This window comes from Hyla sarda, chromosome 4, assembly GCF_029499605.1.
Source record: "Hyla sarda isolate aHylSar1 chromosome 4, aHylSar1.hap1, whole genome shotgun sequence".
Classification (NCBI taxonomy): domain Eukaryota; kingdom Metazoa; phylum Chordata; class Amphibia; order Anura; family Hylidae; genus Hyla; species Hyla sarda.
Window position 1 is genome coordinate 263,129,031 of NC_079192.1, and position 16,792 is coordinate 263,145,822.

The following is a 16,792-nucleotide window of genomic DNA, read 5'->3' on the forward strand; positions in this document are numbered from 1 at the left end:
TTACATTGTGTTGTTTAAGTGTATATTCATCAAATAATCAATGGTAGCAAAGAGACGTACCTCCCCAGACAACAGTTCCTCAGGGTTTCTGGTGCCCATGGTTGGTATCACTCTATTACTCTCCAGATAGTTACACCTTCATGTAATACTGGTATCCATGCTTGCGTTAATGTCAATTTATATATGCACTTTTGCACTTTAACTATTTGCAGCATTATGTCATAAGCATTTTATTTATTTATTTACGGTATTTATTTTTTTACAAATGAGTATTTTAGAAAGAGATGCACATGTGATACTATACATCATACATCACAAAGCTGCCTGTCAGCCAGTCCTCCAATGCTGTTTTTTCCTTGTTTTATTAATTTTAATAATGGAATTAATAACGATGTGTGATGACATTTTCTAAATGGTGTTGCCTCTAGTTTGTGCAGTACAGTCTCATGAGTTAATAGTGGCCTTGTTGTGGATCATCTTCTCCACCAGGTCACAGTACATGAGCAGTTTAATGTATGGTCCCCATGTTATGGAGACCATGTGACTTATGACACATTGTCTCTGGCCCAATGGGATGCCGGGCAAGGTCCGAGATAATAGTAAAAAAAAAAAAAAAAAAACAGGCACTAGAGTACTTTTGGTTGTGGGTCCTGTGTAGAGATGAGCGAACTTACAGTAAATTCGATTTGTCATGAACTTCTCAGCTCGGCGGTTGCTGACTTTTCCTGCATAAATTAGTTCAGCTTTCAGGTGCTCCGGTGGGCTGGAAAAGGGTGGATACAGTCCTAAGAAAGAGTCTCCTAGGACGGTATCCACCTTTTCCAGCCCACGGGAGCACCTGAACGCTTTACTAATTTATGCAGGAAAAGTCAGCAACCGCCGAGCCGAGACGTTCATGACGAATCGAATTTACTGTAAGTTCGCTCATCTCTCGTCCTGTGCATGGACAAAGGACATGGTGGTGCAAGCAGGTAATAGAAGCATATTACACAGTATAACTTGGTATAATGGGCTCAAAGGTTGAAGAAGAAAAAAATCCTGGAATACCCCTTACGTTGGTGGCTACCAGTGCCACTATTACCACTGCCAACACAGCCAGGTCCTTCACCTCCACATGATCCTCTTCCTCATCACAGTCCCAACGCTCATCCACTCATCTAACAGGGACAATATCTTGATTAGCTTTCTTAGCATCCATGGTACTGCCAGTATGGCCAGTGACCTAGATTAAAAAGCATACAATAGACAGGGCCTGTCCCATTCAGATGGATTGGGTAAAAAAAAAAAAAAAAATCATAAGGCATCAGCCAATCTGTAAGAAACCATCTAAACTTTTTATTTTTTAAGCCTTTACCTTTTACTAACTCCTCCGCTGCATAGAGATCACGGGGGTTTCAGTGGTGGGACCCTCACGATCAGACATCTTATCCCCTAGATGTCTGGGGGCGCAGTACCCCTTTAAAAGGATACACCACTGGAAAAAAAAAATGTTTATATCAACTGGTGCCAGAAAGTTAAACAGATTTGTAAATTACTTCTATAAAAAAAAAATCTTAATCCTTCCAGTACTTATCAGCTGCTGTATGCTCCAGAGGAAGTTCTTTTCTGTCTGACCACAGTGCTGTCTGCTGACACCTCTGTCCATTTTAGGAACTTCTATATGGACACTAGGGTTATGGTACATGATTACTGAAACACAGACATAATTCATTGATATGGATACTACAGGATTTGGATATGCCACTGCAACACTGGATTTACAATTGTGATCACTATGAAACTTATTGTTTATGTATGAATTATGCAAATGCATGCAATTATGTAAATGTTATTCATGATATCATAACTACATTGTCATGGGACTGCCATAAGTAAAAGTATACAGATAGTGTAGTAGAATATATACCGTAATGCCGTGTCAGGACATATTGTTTTGTTTTTTTGTTTTTAGATTTTTTTAACTGTTTTTTTTTGGGGGGGGGGGGGGGGCAATTTTTACATTTTTCAAAAACAGAAGAGCAATAACAGCAATGCGTAAAGTATGGACAAGTAACATACATGCAGTACCCACTAACAATTAGCATTAGGCAAGTAGATAAACAGCTATAACCATATGCCAAGGAGACATAAATTCCCCCCAGACTGAATATTCTTCCTGCACAACACACACCTATACACTCATACCAATGCGAACACACACAAAAAGGGGACGTGTTCAGACACCTAAAAAGAAAAGCATGGGGGGGGGGGGATAATGCTGATTGCTTGAAGTAGATTGAGCTATCATGTCCCCCCATATATTTCATGTAACAATAAATCTTTACCTTTGTATATGACCTCAATTGCCCTGTTTGTACTGACAATCAGACTCTTATATCAATGTATTATAGAGAAAGACCACTACTCACATAATATAGATACAACTTTACTTTGTTACTGATGTTTGCAGTGATTACTTCATATGTTTATGTCTCTGGAAGGTTTGCCCTGATCCAAGATGGCCACCGCTTCTTGAAGGATATCTTCTGCACATGTGCACTGGCTGTGGACCAGCTCAGCTTCCTTACTGCATTGTGTCATGTGACAGAGATTGCTATCAGCCAGGACATCTGACATGGCCACTTGATTTGTTTACAAGCGTAATAGAGGAGTTACCTTGGAGTATATACAGCAGTGCCCCGGTGAGTGACAGCCTACTAAATAGGAATGTACACTTATATATGGGCACTAGGGTTATGGGACATGATACTAGAACACAGACATGATTTCTTGATATGGATACTATTTGGATACACTTGTATTCACTATGAAACCTATTGTTTATGTTTGGGTTATGCAAATAAATGCACTAATTATGTAAATATTATTGATGATGTCTTGAATACATTGTCTTATATAAGGAATTGATGTGACACTTAATTTGCTTGATAAAAGCCCCTTTTGTCTCACACATTACATCCTCTACCCCAATGCCCCCCTCCTTATATTTATATATCTCCCACACAGTACGCCCCTACCCCAGTAACCCCCCCCCTTATATACACCTCCAATACCTTGCACCCCTACCCTAGTAACCTCTTATATACACCTCCTATACACTACACCCCCTACCACAGTAACCTCTTATATATACACCTCCTACACATTACACCCCTACCACAGTAACCTCTTATATATACACCTCCTACACATTACACCCCTACCACAGTAACCTCTTATATATACACCTCCTACACACTACACCCACTACCACAGTAACCTCTTATATACACCTCCTATACACTACACCCCCTACCACAGTAACCTCTTATATACACCTCCTACACACTACACCCCCTACCACAGTAACCTCTTATATACACCTCCTATACACTACACCCCCTACCACAGTAACCTCTTATATATACACCTCCTACACATTACACCCCTACCACAGTAACCTCTTATATATACACCTCCTACACATTACACCCCTACCACAGTAACCTCTTATATATACACCTCCTACACACTACACCCCCCTACCACAGTAACCTCTTATATACACCTCCTACACACTACACCCCCTACCACAGTAACCTCTTATATACACCTCCTATACACTACACCCACTACCACAGTAACCTCTTATATACACCTCCTACACATTACACCCCCTACCACAGTAACCTCTTATATACACCTCCTACACATTACACCCCCTACCACAGTAACCTCTTATATATACCTCCTATACACTACACCCCCTACCACAGTAACCTCTTATATATACACCTCCTATACATTACACCCCCTACCACAGTAACCTCTTATATATACACCTCCTATACATTACACCCCCTACCACAGTAACCTCTTATATACACCTCCTATACACTACACCCCCTACCACAGTAACCTCTTATATATACCTCCTATACATTACACCCACTACCACAGTAACCTCTTATATACACCTCCTATACACTACACCCACTACCACAGTAACCTCTTATATACACCTCCTATACACTACACCCCCTACCACAGTAACCTCTTATATACACCTCCTATACACTACACCCCCTACCACAGTAACCTCTTATATATACACCTCCTATACACTACACCCACTACCACAGTAACCTCTTATATACACCTCCTATACACTACACCCCCAACCACAGTAACCTCTTATATACACCTCCTACACATTACACCCCCTACCACAGTAACCTCTCATATACACCTCCTACACACTACACCCCCTACCACAGTAACCTCTTATATACACCTCCTATACACTACACCCCCTACCACAGTAACCTCTTATATACACCTCCTATACATTACACCCCCTACCACAGTAACCTCTTATATACACCTCCTACACACTACACCCCTTACCACAGTAACCTCTTATATATTCCTCCTACACATTACACCCCCTACCACAGTAACCTCTTATATATACACCTCCTATACATTACACCCCCACCACAGTAACCTCATATATACACCTCCTATACATTAAACCCCCTACCACAGTAACCTCTTATATACACCTCCTACACATTACACCCCCTACCACAGTAACCTCTTATATATACACCTCCTATACATTACACCCCCACCACAGTAACCTCTTATATATACACCTCCTACACATTACACCCCCTACCACAGTAACCTCTTATATACACCTCCTATACAGTGTGCCTCCAGCTGTTTCCAAAATGGTATGCCATGTGTTTTTTTTTTTTTTCTGTCCTGGCACCATGGGGGCTTCCTAAATGCGACATGCCCCCCGAGCAAAATTTGCTCTCAAAAAGCCAAATATCACTCCTTCTCTTCTGAGCATTGTAGTTCGCCCGTAGTGCACTTCAGGCCAACTTATGGGGTACCTCCATAGTCAGAAGAGATGGGGTTCCAAATTTTGGGGGGTATTTTCTGCTATTAACCCTTGCAAAAATGTGAAATTTTGGGGGAAACACACATTTTAGTGAAAAAATTATTTTTTTTCACATATGCAAAAGTCGTGAAACACCTGTGGGGTATTAAGGCTCACTTTATTCCTTGTTACTTTCCCCAAGGGGTCTAGTTTCCAAAATGGTATGCCATGTGTTTCTTTTTTTTTGCTGTTCTGGCACCATAGGGGCTTCCTAAATGCAACATGCCCCCCCAAAAACCAATTCTGAAAAACGTACTCTCCAAAATCCCCTTGTCGCTCCTTCGCTTCTGAGCCCCCTACTGCGCCTGCTGAACAATTTACATAGACATATGAGGTATGTGCTTACTCGAGAGAAATTGTGCTACAAATGTAAGTATACATTTTCTCATTTTACCCCTTATAAAAATTCAAAAATTGGGTTTACAAGAACATGCGAGTGTAAAAAATGAAGATTGTGAATTTTCTCCTTCACTTTGCTGCTATTCCTGTGAAACACCTAAAGGGTTAAAACAATTACTAAATGTCATTTTGAATACTTTGGGGGGTGCAGTTTTTATAATGGGGCCATTTGTTGGGTATTTCTAATATGAAGACCCTTCAAATCCACTTCAAACCTGAACTGGTCCCTGAAAAATAGTGAGTTTGAAAATTTTGTGAAAAATTGGAAAATTGCTGCTGAACTTTGAAGCCCTCTGGTGTCTTCCAAAAGTAAAAACATGTCAGTTTTATGATTCAAACATAAAGTAGACATATTGGAAATGTGAATAAAAAAAAAATATTTTGAATATCCATTTTCCTTACAAGCAGAGAGCTTCAAAGTTAGAAAAATGCAAAATTTTCTAATTTTTCATCAAATTTTGGGATTTTTCACCAAGAAAGGATGCAAGTTACCACAAAATTTTACCACTATGTTAAAGTAGAATATGTCACGAAAAAACAATCTCGGAATCAGAATGATAACTAAAAGCATTCCAGAGTTATTAATGTTTGTGACAGTGGTCAGATGTGCAAAAAACGCTCTGGTCCTAAGGTGTAAAATGGCCCGGTCCTTAAGAGGGTTAAAGATCATTTGGTCCACAGCTATTTGGATGCTTTGGAGACGGGGCACATGGTTGACCAATAAAACCTTAGGGTCTTTTCCTTGTGGCCACTATGTAGTTTGTCCCTTCATTCTTCAAACTAAGTCTTTCACTTACCCAATAGATTCTCTGATGTATGACATTTGGCAATTCATTAATTGCAGAAGTAAGAATCAATATAAAGCCACATGTAGCTGTCTGAGAATCTATGTGGGTAAATCTACACAACAGTTTAAAATGCAGATTTTGCAACACTTAAAGGAAATCTGTAGTACATATTTTTTTATAATCCCCTGTGCCCGGGCTGCAAAAAGTAACAAAACAAACTTTAACTCACCTTCCGACGTTCCCCCATTGCGCCGGCATCCTGTTCCTCTGGTAAAGGGCTTCTTCCTGGGGACGGTGACTCATACTACGCTCAGCGTATTGCCTCGGCTGGTGATAGGCTGAGCGCACTGTCATGTAAGGAGCCTGGGCCCCGCCTTCTCCCTGCTGCCCGGGCTCCTTACATAACCGTGCGCTCAGCCTATCACCGGCCGAGGTGGGACATCGCTGTGGCTGGCGATACCCTGAGCGCGGTATGAGTCACCGTCCCCAGGAAGTAGGAGGAAGCCGGACGCACCGGAGGACTGAGACACCGATAACGGTGCAACGGGAGAATGTCTGAAGGTGAATTAAAGTTTTTTTTTTGTTACTTTTTGCAGCCCGGGCACAGGGAATATAAAAAATGTGTACTGCAGATCTCCTTTAAGTACTATTTGTACTAAGACAGACACCCCTTTGTCACATCATATGCAGCTAATTCACAATGGTGACACCAAGGATGTTTGTTTTTTGGGCCTTTGCCAATTACATCTAGGAACTAGACAATATTGACCCTCTGTTATTGAAAGAGGAGGCACGTTGGATTCATAGGTTAAAGAGTGTGGCCCTAAAGGGTTTTTTCCTTTGCCGCCTTCCTTTGAAGGGTTGATTTGATGTTATTAACTTTCTGTTGGATTTGGTTACTTTATATTTTGATTATGTGATTGGAATGTATTTCTTTATGGAGTCAATTATACATTTTGTGTTATACATCAATAGTTGTTAGACGATGTATTAATTAGAGGGTCTAGGTATCCATTAATTACTAATAATAATCCCCCCCCCCCTTTTGATCTGGGTTTAGGGTGGTCACATTATAGTAGTGACTGTATATAGTGGGTATATCTGTGGGTTTTCAAAAGTAATAAGGTTGAATGGTATTCTTTGTGGCTATATACTAACTTACCATCAATTTAATTATTTACACTGGCCTATATTTGACTATAGGATTGTTAGTATTTAATAGCTATTATCTTAGAGCTCTAGGTTGGACTGGTATTCCTCCAAACTGTTTAGGTTAGGGAATTATAGGAGCTGTGTTATACAATAGTCATTGTTGTTGGAGGTGATAATATCTTACACTATCTATCCTGCCTAGATACATCTATTGCCAATCTATTTTTATTTATGTTCAGGTGGCATGGTATTTATTTGAGATTTAAATAATAAATCACACTTCATAAACCTGCGTAGTTCCGGATTGTATATTTTTACAGACATCAGTATAGATACATGCATATATTTCTTGCAGACACTAATCTACTTATGTTGCCACATTATTTTGCATCATATATATATATATATATATATATATATATATATATATATAAAATCAATGTGTGTGTGTGTTTGTATGTATGCTTGTATGTTCAAGCATCACTTCCAAATGGCTAAACATATTAACATGAAACTTTGTTCACGTTATTAATATGTCAACTACAAACATTGGATAGGTAAATTAATCCTTACCCACTCCCAATTACCAGGGTCAGGGTTTTTGTTTAAAGTCCCATACAAGTCTATGGGAAATATGTTACTGCATAACTTCCAAACAGAGATATTTTGATAATACTTGGTCACATGGTACTTATATGTCCAATAAAAATCTGCGCTTGTCTTGGGGCTAAATGTCTATGTTGTGAGATTACCATAATGCTGTGACTAGCTTTTTGTGAACTGGGGTTTTCTTGTTGGATTTTGTTCTCAAACTACACATCCCATAGTTCCTTGCTTGTATGTTTGAGGTCACTCTTCTCCCTCCCACACATCAGCCACCCCACCCATTGAAACACAGTGTTTTCTAACCAAGGTGCCTACAGCTGTCACAAAAATACAATTAGTTGCAGAATGATGTCTCTCCCACCCAGCGGTCGCTTCGCCCATTGAAGCAGACAGGCTCCCTGTCATCACCTGACTAGTGATGTCATGTCTTGATACACTGAAACCTGGGAAAACCTGAGATCTGAGTAATTTTGTATGCTGTTAAAAATAAATATCGGGGCGAAAATCACAGAAGAATTGTGAGAAAACCGTCCCACATAGGTACAGACACTATATTATGAACTACACTAACTTTACGGCCCCTGTTGTATAGTCAAAAAAAATTCCTGGGATGCCCCTTTAATTTAACCCTAGCCTACCCCCATTTGTGAGGGTCGGAGTATTTGTTTAAAGTCCCATGCAAATCTATGGGAAATGTATGTTCCAGCATGTATGTTCCAACGGCTGGAGATATTTCGGATAATACTTGTTCACATATTACTTATATGTCAAATAAAAATATATTATAGTTAAATTAACCCTAACCTACCCCTTTATGTGAATAATGGGTTTTTTATTTCAAGTCCTATGCAAGTAAATGGGACGTCCGGTACCATACTCCACAAGTTCTGCTCTGCATCTCCTGTGAGTGCGTCAGTCCGGCTTGCAAGCCACACCCTCTACGCATGCCACGCCCAATCTCAAAAATACACACCCACCCTTTAACCCCTTAAGGACCCAGCCAATTTTCAGTGTAGGACACGGCCTTTTTTGCACATCTGACCACTGTCACTTTAAGCATTATAACTCTGGGATGCTTTTACCTTTCATTCTGATTCCATTCTGATATATTCTACTTTATGTTAGTGGTAAAATTTTGTCGATGCTTGCATCATTTCTTGGCGAAAAATTCCAAAATTTGATGAAAAAATTGAAAATTCAGCATTTTTTTTAAACTTTGAAGCTCTCTGCTTATAAGGAAAATGAATATTCCAAATAAATTATATATTGATTCACATATACAATATGTCTACTTTATGTTGGCATCATAAAGTTGACATGTTTTTACTTTTGGAAGACATCAGAGGGCTTCAAAGTATAGCAGCAATGTTCACATTTTTCAGGGACCAGTTCAGTTTTGAAGTGGATTTGAAGGGCCATCTTATTAGAAATACCCCATAAATGAGGTGTTTCACAGGAATAGCAGCAAATTGAAGGAGAAAATTCAAAATCTTCATTTTTACTCTATGTTCTTGCAGACCCAGTTTTTGAATTTTTACAAGGGGTAAAAGTGGAGAAATCTTCCTAAAATGTGTAACCCAATTTCTCTCGAGTAAGGAAATACCACATATGTGTATGTCAAGTGCTCTGTGGGTGCACTAGAGGGCTCAGAAGGGAAGGAGCGACAGCAACAGTGGGATTTTGGAGAGTACATTTTTCTGAAATGGTTTTTGGGGGGCATGTCACTTTTAAGAAGCCCCTATGGTGCCCGAACAGCAAAAAAAAAAAAAAAAAAAACACAAGGCATACTATTTTGGAAACTACACTCCTCAAGGAATGTAACAAGGGGTACAGTGAGCCTTAACACCCCACAGGTGTTTGATGACTTTTCGTTAAAGTTGGATGTGTACATGATTTATTAATTTTTTCACTAAAATGCAAGTTTTCCCCCAAATTTAAGATTTTTACAAGGGTTAATAGGAGAAAATGCCCCCCAAAATTTGTAACCCCATCTCTTCTAAGTATGGAATACCCCATGTGTGGACGTCAAGTGCTCTGCTGGCGCACTACAATGCTCAGAACAGAAGGAGTCACATTTGGCTTTTGGAAAGCAAATTTTGCTGAAATGGTTTTTGGGGGGCATGTTGCATTTAGGAAGTCTCTATGGTGCCGGAACAGCAAAAAAAAAAAACACTTGGCATACTCTTTTGGAAACTACACCCCTCAAGGGTTACAGTGAGCCTTAACACCTCACAGGTGTTTGATTACTTTTTATTAAAGTTGGATGTGTAAATGAAAAAACTTAATTTTTTCACTAAAATGCTGGTTTTTATGTTACATTTTTACAAGAGGTAATAGGAGAAAATTACCCCCAAAATTTGTAACTCCATTTATTCTGAGTATGGAAATAACCCATGTGTGGAAGCAAGTGCTCTGCTGGCTCAGTGCTCAGAAGAGGAGGAGCGCCATTGAGCTGTTGGAAAGAGAATTTGTTTGGAATTGAAGTCAGGGGCCATGTGCATTTAGAAAGCCCCCGTGGTGCCAGAACAGTGACCCCCCTCCCCCCCCCCCCCCACACACACATGTGACCCCATTTTGGAAACTACACCCCTCACAGAATTTAATAAGGGGTGCAGTGAGTATTTACACCCCACTGGCATTTGACAGATCTTTGGTCGCTTCTAGGGGGGATCGTGGGTGTCTTGGACAACCCCGATCTCCCTTATTTTCCAGGTCACCCTTATGACCCGGAATTGCCGCAAATCGCCGCTGTGAATTCACCAGCGATTTGCGACGATCGCCGACATGGTGGGGGGGGGGTCTAATTACCCCCCTGGGCACTTGCGCGGGGGGCCTGCTGATTGATATCATCAGGCACCCCGATCTGCTCCCCGCCCGGTGGGGACCGAAATTCCCACGCACATACTGGTACGTCATGGGTCCTTAACTGGTTAAGCCATACCCCTTTTATTTTCTACACTTTTTGTGCATCGGTCTGGCTTGCAAATCACGCCCATTCCAACAAAGCCAGGTCCTCTTTTATTTTCGGCTTACAATATCTTCATCACAACTCAGCCCCACCTGAGAATGGGATATGATGATGGGATAGGAGGACAGGATATGTGGTCGGGATATGAGGACAGGATATGAGGTCGGGCTATGAGGACAAAATATGTGGATGGGATATGAGGATGGGATATGAGGACAAGACGTAAGTTCAGGATATGAGGTTAGGATACAAGGTCAGGATATTAGGTCAGGATATGAGGACAATATATGAGGTCGGGATACGAGGGCAATATATGAGGGCGGGATATGAGGTCAAAAGCTTTTTACTTTGTTTCTTTTCCTTTCTAGAAAGGATTAGGAAGGAAAAACCGGGGAATACTAGTTTATTATAATAATAGATATATTCCTTTGTTTGTAGTTGTGCAAATTGTTCTTGAAATCTTCATTCTTAGAGGAGGAAGAAGGCCAGTTATGCTGATATCTATGTTAGGCTATATGTGCGAAGGTAAGAACCAGCTTACGCAGGTGCAGTATAGTAGCAATCTCTGATGCGCTAATGAAGTCTATGAACATGTGCGAGAAGTATATTGTATCGCGATCGGCGCGGAGAGATGATGAGGCGGAAGGACGGAAGCAGGTGACCTGAGTGTGTTAATTTGTATTGGATATTGTGATAGGTTATTGACGGTCCTGTAGCATTTTTGGTGTTTATTTTGTCACTCTAGATAGTTAGTTTTGCTAACCCCCCCCCCCCCCCCCATTCCCCAAGATAATTGGCCACTGAAGTGACGCATTTTGATGATGAGACATCTCCTAGCCCATATATACCTCTCATCTGCATATAGGAATTGGTTTACATGATATCCTCCTGATGACTGTAATTATTCACTGAAAGAGGTAGAGGGAGGCATTGTGTTTATTTTTAACATGGTGTTACACTGTTACATGCCTTGTTTCAGTAGTTTGGTGGAAAGGTATCCACCGATGAATCCACCTGCTAATATACATCCATGGGTGTTAGAGCTGGGCGGTATGACCAAAAATGTGTATCACAGTATTTTTCTAGATCATGGCGGTTCCACGGTACTTAATGGGTGCTGATTCTCCCCCCCCCCCCCCCCCCCCCCCCCCGGTTTATCAGCACTGCTCTGCGCTGTCCTGCCCCCCAATCATATGTCACCCGCGAGCACTGCTTCTTCCCCCCCAAATCATTATCAGCCGCTGCGCTATATTGTACTATCCTGTGCCCGGGTTGCAAAAATAAATAAAATAAGCTTTATCTCACCTTCGAACGTTCCCCCGTTGCTCCAGAAACGGGCTTCCCTGTCCAGCGACGCGAGCCTCATGCTGCTTCCTGGGGATGGAAACTTCACAGAGCCATCAGCATATCACCGGCCGCAGCGATGTCCCGCCTCGGCCGGTGATTGGCTGAGCGCACTGTCATGTAAGGAGCCAGCCTTCTTCTTACATGTGAATGCGGGTAGAAAAACAGACATGGTGCACATCTACAATCTTGTATAATGATCTGATTGCTTCTCAGCATAATATCAAAAACTAACAGGTTGTTAGTATACATTTTTGATCAAAAAGTACAAGCCCACTCGCCACGTCAAGGCCACCTATCCAGAGTGGGTCCCTAACGTCCCTAGCATAAAATGGCGCAGCACCGGGAGGCGACCACCACCGCCGCGACGCCAATGCCCACAGGGGGAACGACCCACCGGCAGAGCGGCCCCAATGCCACTCAAACCAGTCTATGCGCCGCACCCCCCGCAGACACGGCGCCACGGCAGCAACGGACACCGCACAGCACCACACCAGTGTGAACAGGGATGTAATAGCTCACTTACCATACTCTCCCAGTCAGACTGGGAGGCAGCTAGGAAAGAAATGTCCCATGTGCAGCTAACTACTGCTTATATAGGGTTGGGCTGAGGGGGTGGGGAAGAGTGCAGCACATGTTAAAACAAAGAAAAAGGAGGGGATAGAAATCACAGTGTGAATTCGGGTAGAAAAACAGACATGGTGCACATCTACAATCTTGTATAATGATCTGATTGCTTCTCAGCATAATATCAAAAACTAACAGGTTGTTAGTATACATTTTTGATCAAAAAGTACAAGCCCACTCGCCACGTCAAGGCCACCTATCCAGAGTGGGTCCCTAACGTCCCTAGCATAAAATGGCGCAGCACCGGGCGGCGACCACCACCGCCGCGACGCCAATGCCCACAGGGGGAACGACCCACCGGCAGAGCGGCCCCAATGCCACTCAAACCAGTCTATGGGCCGCACCCCCCGCAGACACGGCGCCACGGCAGCAGCGGACACCGCACAGCACCACACCAGTGTGAACAGGGATGTAATAGCTCACTTACCATACTTACCATACTACTTTCTTCTTCTTACATGACAGTGCGCTCAGCCTATCACCGGCCGAGGCGGGACATCGCTGCGGCCAGTGATACGCTGACCGCTCTGTGACGTTCTCATCCCCAGGAAGCAGCAAGAGCAGCGGAGGGACCTTGAGGCCGGTTCTGGAGCAACGGGGGAACGTTGGAAGGTGAGATAAAGCTTATTTAATTTTTTTTTGCAGCCCGGGCACAGGATAGTACAGTAGAGCGCAGCGGCTGACAATTATTTTGGGGGGGAGAGAAGCAGTGCTTGCGGGTTACATATGATTAGTTCCCCGATGTGGGGGACAGCACAGCGCTGGACTGATAAACCAGGGGGGGGGGGGGAAAGAGAAGCAGAACAGGGCCCGCGGGCGACATATGATTAGTTGGGACAGCGTGCTGCGGCTGATAGTTCACTCATTCGGGTATTACGGTATGGGAAAAATTCATTCTGTATAAACCGGTATACCGCCCAGCACAACCCTTAAGGACCAAGGCCATTTTGACCTTAAAGACCAGGCCAATTTTATTTTTGCATTTTTGTTTTTTCCTCCTCGTCTTCTAAAAATCGTAACTCTTTTATATTTTCATACACAGACTAGTATGAGGGCTTGTTTTTTGCGCGACCAGTTGTCCTGCATAATGACATCACCCATTTTACCATAAAATGTATGGCGCAACCAAAAAAATACTATTTGTGTGGGGAAATTAAAAAGAAAACCGCAATTTTGCTAATTTTGGAAGTTTTCGTTTTCACTCCGTATAATTTACGGTAAAAATTACATGTGTTCTTTATTCTGTGGGTCAATACGATTAAAATGATACCCATGATTACATACTTTTCTATTATTGTTGCGCTTAAAAAAATTTCAAACTTTTTAACCAAATTAGTATGTTTAAAATCCTTCTATTTTGACGACCTATAACCTCTTAATTTCCCGTACAAGCGGCGGTATGAGGGCTAATTTTTAGCGCCATGATCTGTACTTTTTATTGATACCACATTTGTGTATATAAAACTTTGATACATTTTTTTATCATTTTTTTTTATAAAAATGTGACAAAGCATCAATTTTGCACTATTTATTTATTTTTTTACATTCACGCCGTTCACCATACTCGATCAATACAGTGACCCCTCGACTTATGATGGCCTCGACATATGATCATTTCAACATATGATGGCCTCTCAGAACCCATCGTATGTTGAAGGCAGCCTCGACATATGATGCTGCTGTGTGTCGGGGCCATCGTACAAACAGCTATCTGACAGCGCTGACAACTTCAGCAACTGACAGATAGTTGTTTAATGTGCCCCGTGTGCCCAGTTCTGCCTCCTGTTACTCACATGCTGTCCTGCTAACTCACGCAGGCTTCCACTGTGAGCTCCGTGTAAGCCCCACCCCCCCAGTGCAGCCATAGCCAATAGCCTACAATGAGCTGCTGGCTGCCCTCCCCTTCCTTTCCTATAGAGCTGTAGTCGGCAGGATCGTAATGGAGGACATTCTGTCCCCCCCTGAAGGTATTTAAAGAACTGTACAGTACTGTATGCGATGTCACACATCACATACAATACATATACACACTATACACCCCATACATCAATGTTTCCCTATCAGTGTGCCTCCAGCTGTTGCAAAACTATAACTCCCAGCATGCCCAGACAGTCAATGGCTGTACATGCATGCTGGGAGTTGTAGTTGTGCAACAGCTGGAGGCACCCTGGTTTGTTAAACACTCCCCATACACTCCACATACAATGGTCATCCCAGAACCAATTGGCAGTTTCCCATAGAGATATGTATTCAACATACAATGGTTCCGAGGCCCCAGAACCAATTACCATTTTTACATAGACATATGTACTCGACATATGATAGTTTCAACATATGATGGTTCTCCTGGAACCAATTAATATCATATGTTGAGGGACCACTGTAGCATTATATTTTAATAGTTCGGACATTTACACATGTGGCGATACCAAATATGTGTATTCATTATTATTATTATTTTATTTTTTTACACTTTATGCGGTTAAAATGGGGAAAAAAGGACATTTTCACATATTTTTTTTACTTTTATTTTTATACTTTAATAGTCCCCATAGGGGACTATTTATAGCAATCCTTTGATTGCTAATACTGATCAGTGCTATGTATAGGACATAGCACTAATCAGTATTATCGGTTATCTTCTGCTCTGGTCTACTCGATCGCAGACCAGAGCAGAAGACCCGTGGAAGGCAGCAGAGGAAGGTGTCGGGACCTCCTGCTGCCATGCTGGATGATCGGATCGCCACGGCAGCGCTGTGGGCGATCAGATCATCCATTTTAGTGTCCGCAATGCTGAAGATGCCGTGATCTGTATTAATCACGGCATGTGAGGAGGTTAATGGCGGACATCCGTGCGATTGTCGGAACCTGCCGCGCATGACCGGAGCATCGCTCCGATGCTCACGGTTGTGTATAGTACTTAAATGTACGTCCTGGTACGTTAAGTAGCAGCTCACCAGGACGTACATTTACGTTTGGCGTCGTTAAGGGGTTAAATAACACTAAATTGGATGTCCACCTATGGTGGCTATCAATAAAAATGTTTTCAAAAGCCTCCACATAGACAGTGATGATGATGATGACCAAGACGACCATGATGACCAACCATGGCAGTATAGTTCTAGCTGCCCCAGAAAAGCTGGAAAGGATGGTGATCTGTATTGCTACAGCACGCTGACAACCATATTGAGAGCATGAAGGAAACACAGGAGTATGGATAAAAGAAACTTCCAGAAGGTTAACCGTCACTGCAGAAAGATTCTCTGGTTAAAATTTATATACATAAATTAGAAAAAAAAATCTGATATATATATATTTATTTATATCTATCCCTTCACTTACTGAAGGATAAAATACAGAGTTGATGACATTGACATCATAAAGACAGGTTCTATTCAGACAAGCTGATGACTCTCCATCATTCACTCGCTACTACTTACTCAGGAGAGTTACATGTGAGTGCGATTTCTGCAATTCTAGAGAGACTTTTTTCTTCGCAAAGAAGAGAAATCATTTAGAAAAAGAAGAGATGGAGGACAGAACTGCCATCGAGCAGAGAGATAATGGCCAGGAGACTAAGAAGCCAAAAAAGAACAGGTTCTTAGGTTACCTGCTAAACCCTGGGACCTGGATGAGAAGAACTTCTGACGAAGAGAAGAGAAGTTTGAGTGAACTCCCAGGACCCAGCAACATTAATGTGATGGACGGCAAAGGTAGGACATCATGTAATGACCAGGGACTTGAGAAAGCCAAGAAAAGGCCAAGTGTCTTAACCCATCTGCAGAGGCCATGGAAGTGGCTTGCTGACCTAAAATGGAGAGGAACTTATGTACTCAACGAGGAAACTCCATACATTCCCTCCAAACCAGGTCACAAGGCATCAGCACAGGAAGCCAAGAAATGTCCAAGGGTCTCATTAGCCAAGCTACAGGCACCTTGGAAGTGGCTTGCTGATCTAAAATGGAGAGGATCATATGT

The 16,792-nt window shown here is 42.1% G+C and overlaps 1 protein-coding gene and 1 long non-coding RNA gene across 3 annotated transcripts in view; one reads left to right on the forward strand and one right to left on the reverse strand.

Annotated features, from left to right (window-relative positions):
- Positions 1-928: 928 nt before the first annotated feature.
- On the reverse strand, positions 929-2,514 carry LOC130369190 (uncharacterized). The gene is made up of 3 exons (XR_008892696.1): positions 2,409-2,514; positions 1,355-1,474; positions 929-1,222 (listed from the first exon to the last, which is right to left on the reverse strand). It is a non-coding gene; the product is annotated as an uncharacterized LOC130369190 (long non-coding RNA).
- BBS10 (Bardet-Biedl syndrome 10) overlaps positions 2,486-16,792 on the forward strand; it is a 39,404-nt gene continuing 25,097 nt past the window's right edge. Inside the window, exons 1-2 of one of the 2 annotated variants that reach the window (XM_056574081.1) lie at positions 2,634-2,681; positions 11,282-11,368. Coding sequence is in view for 1 of the 2 variants with exons in the window: in XM_056574080.1 (XP_056430055.1) it covers positions 2,532-2,681 (150 nt within the window). In the remaining variant the exon portion in view is untranslated. Of the gene's footprint in view, positions 2,682-11,281; positions 11,369-16,792 lie in introns of both variants that reach the window. The other variant, XM_056574080.1, reaches the window with a different exon arrangement.